This window comes from Pyrgilauda ruficollis, unplaced genomic scaffold (assembly GCF_017590135.1).
Source record: "Pyrgilauda ruficollis isolate IOZ18807 unplaced genomic scaffold, ASM1759013v1 scaffold129, whole genome shotgun sequence".
NCBI lineage: Eukaryota > Metazoa > Chordata > Aves > Passeriformes > Passeridae > Pyrgilauda > Pyrgilauda ruficollis.
The window spans coordinates 476189-483971 of record NW_024511321.1 but is presented as its reverse complement, the minus strand read 5'-3'; the positions used below and the strand labels follow the sequence as shown (position 1 = coordinate 483971).

General features: G+C 45.2%; 1 protein-coding gene across 1 annotated transcript; it reads left to right on the top strand.

Moving 5' to 3' along the window:
* Positions 1-225: 225 nt before the first annotated feature.
* On the top strand, positions 226-6906 carry TMX1 (thioredoxin related transmembrane protein 1). Its single transcript, XM_041458546.1, has 8 exons — positions 226-397; positions 478-593; positions 1615-1660; positions 2229-2357; positions 3379-3424; positions 3504-3605; positions 3883-3955; positions 4327-6906. Exons 1-8 carry the CDS (start codon positions 237-239, stop codon positions 4503-4505), a joined length of 852 nt encoding a protein of 283 aa, XP_041314480.1. The 5' UTR covers positions 226-236; the 3' UTR covers positions 4506-6906.
* Positions 6907-7783: the final 877 nt, after the last annotated feature.

Sequence of the window (7783 nt, the reverse complement as noted above, 5' to 3'; positions counted from 1 at the left end):
CCTGCCCATGGCACGGGGTGGGACGGGCCGGGATTCCGATCCCGACCACTCCAGGATCGCAATCCCTTCCAATCCCCAGCACTCCAGGATCGCAATCCCTTCCAATCCCCAGCACTCCAGGATTCCAAGCCCTTCCAATCCCCAGCACTCCCGGGTTCCCCGATCCCGCCTCCCCGCTCTCCCCTGAGGGCGGGCCCGGCCGTGACGCGGAGGGAAGGCGGAAGGGGGGGGCCAAGATGGCGGCGCCGGGCCGTGCTCGGGCCGCTCTGAGGGCTCCGCTCTGCGCTCTGCTGTGCCTGGCGCTGGCGGCCGCCGCCCGGGGCAGGCCGAGCCCCGTGAAGGTGCTGTCGGACGGGATGTGGCGGGAGCTGCTGCAGGACGAGTGGATGGTGGAGTTGTGAGTGGGGAGCGGCGCGCTCGGGGTGCCGGGGCGGTGTGCGGGGTGCGTGCGGTGACAGCGCTGTGCTGCTCCCTCAGCTACGCGCCCTGGTGCCCGGCCTGCGAGAACCTGCAGCCCGAGTGGGAGAAGTTCGCCGAGTGGGGAGAGGACCTGGGGGTGAACGTGGCCAAAGTGGATGTGACGGAGCAGCCGGGTGAGAGGGGCTGGGAAGGGCGCCCGAACCCCCCGGGATTTGGGGAGCTGAGGGGTTTGGGGGTGCTCGTCTGCAATGCGTGCTTGTGGGAGGCAGGCAGAATTAAAAGGGGTAATAAAAGTGTTTTACTCATCTCTGCCACGTTGCTGTGTGACTAAACGGCCTGATCTTGCTTAATGGAATCCCGGAATGTTTTGGTTGGGAGGGATCTTGAAGATCATCCCAGTCCACCCCTTACCACACCTCCCACCATCCCAGGCTGCTCCAAGCCCTGTCCATCCTGGCCTTGGACACTTCCAGGGATTCTGGGGCAGCCACAGCTTCTCTGGGCCAGGTTTCACACAGGAACCTCCAGCTCTCCTCCCAGGGAGCAGACTGTCAGATGGTAGATAAAATAAATATAATTGAATGAATAGAATAAACAAAATGCATAGACTGTAATAGATAAAAAGAATGAGACGTTTTCTCAAGGAGTTTTTTTGCCATACTTATAAAGCAAAAAACAAGGTTTCAGCCTTGCCATTCACAGTTCCTCCTTTGGTTGGTGGAAGGGAGTGCAAACAATTTGCTCTGCTTCTGCTGAGACTCTCCTGAAACTCTCCTGAGACTCTCCTGAAACTTTCCTGTCCATATGGGATTTGTAAGCCTGGCCTTCCCCATGCTGATCTCTTTCTCCAGAGCTGCTTTGCTTTGGAAGCTTGCCTCACTTGGATTATTTTCCTCAGGGTTTCTGGAGGCTGCAGATCATGTGTGCAAAGGAGAGCCTCTCCCTCTGAAGAGCTACAGCCACAACAGCCCCATGGAGCAGTTATCCCTGGATATCTCATTTTCCCCATTTTACTCTTTGACCAGGGATCATTTTTTAAGTGTGTGCTGCTTTAACATGCACAAGGTTGTGTTGGATTTCATACAAAGATTGATACCTAGGCCTGCTGTTGTATTATGGGTTGTTACAACATTTCTTGCCCCTTTTTTTTCCATAAAAATACTCAAAATGCTCTCAAAATAACTTTTCTTACAGGGTTAAGTGGACGATTTATCATCACAGCCCTCCCTACCATCTATCAGTAAGTATGCAGGGCTGCAGGGGTTTTTTGGGGTGACAGTGGGCAGTTTTTTCTTCCTTTTTTTTTGGGCAAATAAATGAGATTTATTATGCTCTTTAAGAATAGGAGCTGCTTTTCACTGACACAGCCACTGTCTCACCCACTGTGACCTTGTGCTGCCAGATGATTTCTTTTCCTTTCCCTTCAGGCCTTATTTATTCTGCCTTTTCATGGGTGTTTCTGTTTTGCAATCCTTTCTCTGTAGGTTGATCCTCAGTGCAGGTGTGTGGCAAGGGCTTTAGGAAGATCATTATCTTGCTTTTTTTTTTTTTAATGGAATCACAGCCTAAAGTTAGCCAAGGTGTTCGTGGAGTCAGTGTTCTGGAAATAACTTGGAGTTAGTCCAGGTGTTTGGAAAATGTTTTTTAGAGGCAATATCAGCTAAAAAAAAAAATTAACACTGAAAAATTGAATGTGTAAAAATAGACAGGGTGATGGAAGGGGGTTTGTTGGATGGACACAAATGCTGCACTTGGTGCTTGGATCACACAAAATAAAGGATTTTGGTGGTGGTTTTGTTGTTTTACAGCTGCAAAGATGGAGAGTTCAGGAGATACCAGGGAGCAAGGACTAAAGCTGCCTTCATTAACTTCATCAGTGATGAGGAGTGGAAATCCATTGAACCAGTGTCCTCCTGGTTTGGTCCTTCCTCTTTCCTGTAAGTTTTGGGTTGCTTTGTGTAAGAATTTATTATCAGATGTCCCGAGGTGTGTCCTGCTCCCTGTTTCCAGCTCTGTGTGAATGTCCTGGGTGGGTGGGTGTCCTAATTCCTCCTCAGCTCTGGGAGTGTTGTCACCACAGCAGGAGTGACCTGAGCGTTGTCACCACAGCAGGGGTGACCTGAGCGTTGTCACCACAGCAGAGATGTCCCCAGCAAGGTTTACCTTAAGGCTTGAAGAGGTTTCTTGTTTCCTAAACTCTTGTAGGGAGCTTGCTGACCCTTGAATTTGTTTGGTCTCTGTGGCACTGAGATGGTTTTGCCCAGCTAAATCCTGGGAAATTTCTTCCACTCTCTGGAGGAAATCACAGAGGGATTGTCCATCAGGAACTGACAGGAAAAAGGGGAATGGGTTCAAACTGTCAAGGGAAATTTAGGTTTGATGTATGGAAGGAATTCCTGGCTGTGAGGCAGGTTCTCTTACAAACTCTTATCCCACACCAAGGAATGTGTTAAACTGGGTAATAACTCAGCATTAACAAGTTCTCTGTTATTTTCTGTATTCAGACACCAAACTTAAGTGTCTGAAGATCTTTCAGCTCTTATAACCTGATTTTCTTTTAATAGCTTAATATTTTTGTTTTAATAAAACCTCCTGATGCTTCTTTCTTAATATCTTCACTGGAGTTCCAGCTGGCTTCTCACAGAGCATTGGTCCAGATAGAACAGAAAAAGAACTTGAAATTCACGTGGATTAGCTTGAACTTGGATTCAGCAGATCCAAGTTAAAGACATTTGGGAATTTGTAGCTGTCCATGTATGAGCTGAGGTTATTTCACACAGGTTTGAGGCTGAAATTATGGCAAAGAGGCAGGCAAAGGAATTACCCAGGCAGCAGAGGGAAGGTGACATCATCAGGAGCTGGGGAAAAATTTGTGTTTTAAAGATTTTAAAGTGTTCTCAGTGTTCTCTTTTGAAGATTTGAAAGTGTTCTCAGTTCCTCCTCTCTGCTTTGTTTCAGGATGAGCAGCATGTCAGCGTTGTTCAAGCTGTCCATGTGGATCAGGGTATTTGCTTACATCCCTACTTCATTTTCTCCTCAATATGAAATCCAGCTCTTCCTGAAATTATTCTCTTTTATTCCAGCATGGCCACGGCTATTTAACAGAAAATCTTGGAATACCAGTCTGGGGCTCCTATGCTGTTTTTGGATTGGCAACTCTGTTCTTAGGAATGGTCCTGGGACTTGTAAGTGCACTCCTTGGGGCTGGGGGTGACTTTGTTACACTGGTGCTGCCTCTGCCTCTGTTTTGGGGTGGGATTTTGGGGTACCCTGAGCTGGAACACAGGGATGGGGATGGGGTGGAGCCCCCATAATCCAAGGGGAAATGGTGACACCGAGTGTGGGGCTGGATGGGATCCACCTGAGGGTAAATGCTCAGACTTGATCTTAACATTTTCCATCCTAAACGATTGCCATGTGCAGAATGTTTGGGAGTTTCACCTTGGGTTTCTTTGGTTTTAGATGATGGTGTTCCTGGCAGACTGCATCTGTCCCTCCAAAAGGCACAGACCAGCACAGCTCCAGCCTCAGTCAAGTAAGCCCACAGCAAACTTCTGATTCAGTGAAGCTGTTTGATAAATCTCATTTATAGAAAATATTAAAGAAATCCTGGTGTCTGCAGGATGTGATGTGGAGTGTAGAACTTTGCATTTGGGATTGATGCCTCGCCCTTAGGGTTCATAGTGGGTTGGGATTTTCTATTTAGTAAAGCTGGGATATTTTTAAAAGTGGTTTTAGGGACAGAAAAAATTTTGTGAGCATTTTCATACCTCAAGACATGAAATTCCACACGGGCAGGGAGAGAAGATTGAGTGGAGCTCTCAGCGTTGCTGTGCTTGATGTTAAAAAAGTGGATTTTACTTGGGAATGGTATTTACTTGTGTGTATTTTTCCTTTCTCCTTGAGGGAAACAAGGTCCAGAGGCAGCTCATCTGCTGAAAAACAGGTATGAAGAGCAAGAAGCAGATGAGGGAGACATCTCAGATAATGAAACAGAGGGGAAGGAGGGGAGCAAGAGAGACTCATCCCCGAGTGGCGTCCGGCAGCGCCCCGTGCCCGGTGCTGCTCCCCAGGAGAAATCTTAGCTGCATTTGCACCAGGATTAGTGTTTGAGTCAGCCACTCCAAGGGAGATCAATGTCAAATCCTCCACCTTGAAGAGAAGAATGACTCCTGGCTTGGTAATGTTCCTGCATTTCATGAATTCAGAGGAAATAATAAAATAGAAAGCATCAGGTATTCCAAAGGAAAACTTGCTGTTGCAAATAGCTGGAACTTCTCCTGTCTGTGTGCAGAGAAGTGCCAAGGAATAATTGCTGTGGCTTCTGGAATGATTTGTTCCCTAGGGATTATTTGGAAGTGAATGTAAACCAGAGTCATTCCTGCATTAGGGAGCATTAGCAAGGAAAATGCACTCACCTGGTTGTTGGTTAAACCTCCCAAAAGGCTTCCCTGTTCTTATACTGTTTTCCAGTATAAATCTCTAGCTGTGCCCTGAAGAAATGCTGAGGGAAAAAAAGTTCCTTTAGTTATGGAACTAGAATTCCTTTAGTTGAGGCTTTTTACGTGACAAAAACTGCTTTTTGCTATGACAATGAGCGCTACAAACCCTCCCCAACCTTTTTTCTTACCAAAAGCTGATGGAACTTAGCACAAGCACTCTGCAGTGGGATCCTCTGGCTGACCAGAAACCTGCTGCTTGCATCCATTTCTTCCAAGAAAAAAGCTGTAGAAAACTCTCTGAGCTTCTTGGCAAAGTAGTTTTTCTCTAGGAGCAAGTGACAAGCAGCACCTTGAAGTCTTGTCTGTCTCTGTGACTCCACGTGGCGATAGTTTACACACAGGGTTCTCTGTGCAAATCCTCTCCATTCCTCCTCCTGGATGCCAGCAGGACTCTGCTTGTTTTTAATCCATCATTTCTTACCCAAATCTTGCTGCAAATCCATGCAGGCTGTACCTGGCCTGAAGTTCAAATAACTCCTTTCTATTTCTTTTACAGAACCTTTTTTTTTCCTGTTTTCACAAAACCATTTTGGAACATTATACCTGAATTTTTTCTTTAAAAAAAAAAAAGTAGTTTACTCTTGTCTGTATGGTGTTTGTTTTCACTCTGTATAGAAATAAAAAGAATGCACATGCCCATTGGACCAGTGTTGTAAAGAGTTTTCCATCTTCTTTTGATTAAATTCCAAAGTTTTTGCAAGGGAAGGATGAGCCTAATACTGAGCACATTTAGATTTTTTTACAAGCCTGTTTCTGAACTTTTTTTTTGGTTTGTTTAGCTCTATGGGTTCTTAGCTTTTCTTTGTAATTATTTAGGTTTTTTTTTTTTTAGTGTTTAGTTTTAATTTGTAGTAATTTAGTGGTTTGGTTTATTTTAATTGCTCATCTGACTTCTTCCCTCTTTTTTTTTTTTTTTTTTCTATTATTGGTGCTCTGGAATGACTTGACTTCAGTGCTGTGTTAGAAAGATAAACTGATGTTTGAAAGGGTCTTTTTGGCTAAAATCTGAGTGTCCCTGTCCTTTTTTAAAGCTAAAACCTCTCCTGATTTCCTGATGTTGGAATGAAGACCACTATGTGCCAGAATTGCCCTTCAGGTGTTGATTTTGTGGAATTGCCTTAAATTCTCTGAAATTTCCCATCTCTTAGCCTTTGACACTCATAAATAAAGCAATAAATAAATAAATATGAGGAGAAGTAGCAGCACTGCCTTGGATCCGTGGTGGTTTTGCAGTTTGGAGGGGGTTTGAGGAGACAGAAATGTAGCTGGTAGGAAAAAGTGTTGGGTTGTTTCAAAAGCTGAACTCTGCTCACTCCACTTGGGATATATTAAATGTAGCTTCTCCAAGTGCAGAGGTTTCTCATTTTTCAGTTACAGCCAAACTTGGTGCAATATAGAGAGGACACCCTGCTGACTTGTGGCTAACTTTTCATTTTAAAAGAACACCCAGCATTTTCTTTGTTATGCTGGACTTGTGGGCTCCTGCTTGAACAAAAACTTCCAGCATTCATTTATTTTTTTTTCTCTGCCTGCTGCTCACTCCTCCCTGCCTTAGGCACAGAACCAAATCCCAAACCTGCCTCGTGGGGGTGACTGTTCCCAGCTGGAATCCAGCCCCTGTGTGTAACTCCTGCTTGGATTACCCACAGGCAGCCTCTGCTGATCTCTGCTAATCTCACCCTTCATGTTTTGCATAATATTATGGTTTTGTCCTGTGAATATTTAAGTTCCTTGACTGATTTTTTTGTTTTAAAAGTTTATTCCAAAGATGTTTACTGAGGCTGAGCGGTGTAACCTGAGTGTCAGAGCCTGTCCTTTGTGTATTTTGATGTTGCTTGAATATCAGTTTTGTAAAAACCACACTGCCCTTTCCATATCACCTGGACCAGGCCTGTTTCATTCCAGAAAGAATTAATGACAATAATGTAACAATAATTTTGTTCTTCAGAGAGTCTTCAAGTAAAAAATAACCACCAGCTTTGGATTCCTGTGTTTGTGTTGTGTCTTTTTTTTTTCCTCAGATTCGTGCTGCTTAGTCATGAAACAGCTGCTTCCATGGATAAAAATTGTAACCCTGAAGCTAAAAAATGCTTTTTTGAAAAGTCAGGTGTGAATAATAATTCAAAGTAAAGCTGCACTGAGTGATTTTTAGTCAAGACTGGCTTGACTATCTACCTCATTTTGATAGATGCTTCCAATGGTTTGGGAAGGAGCTTTCACTCGTGCCAGGCTTAGCCAGAAATGGTAATAAAATGTGATTTTTTTGTAGCAAAAAATGTAGGCTGGAGTTGACAAATGATGCTTAAAATTCATTTTTTTGGTGACTGTTTTCTGTGGTTGCGTGAAACGCGCGCGAGGGGCGTGGGAGCTGCAGATGGGCCCTCCCCTGGCCCTCCCACGCTGCTCCCAAGCCCAGCAGCTGAAGGGATCAACGTTGTGGGATTAATCTTGGAGTGGGAAGCTTCATTCCAGCTGGTGGCAGCTCTGAAGTGAAGGAGGCTGCTTGGGGAGGAGACAATTCCAGACAAGGAATGCTGAGAGCATTCTGAGTTACAGCCAGCCCAGTGCCTGGTCCTTCCCTCCATCCCTGCCCTTGGGAATGGCTGCTGAGGGCCTGGCAGCTCTGGATGTGTGGAATTTTCTGGAAAAGTGCAATAATGCTCTTAGCTCCTCCCTGACAGGAGTAAGGAGTTGAGAATTCCACAGGCACTCCTAGAAACCTCACTCCCCTCCTCTTCCACTCAGTGTGTTACATCCAACAGGGAATAACAGCAGAAGGAAGAAAACCTAGGGAAAACCAAGAGGGAAAAAGAAAAAACCCAAGGGAGAAGTCAAACTGAAATATTTTTGGGTATTAAAAT

Bases quoted from the DNA above. Each gene is read 5' to 3' on its own strand.
- TMX1 (XM_041458546.1), top strand. From the start codon at position 237: ATGGCGGCGCCGGGCCGTGCTCGGGCCGCTCTGAGGGCTCCGCTCTGC. The intron at 2,358-3,378 runs GTAAGTTTTGGG...GCTTTGTTTCAG, and splicing joins TTTGGTCCTTCCTCTTTCCT to GATGAGCAGCATGTCAGCGT. The intron at 3,425-3,503 runs GTATTTGCTTAC...CTTTTATTCCAG, and splicing joins AGCTGTCCATGTGGATCAGG to CATGGCCACGGCTATTTAAC.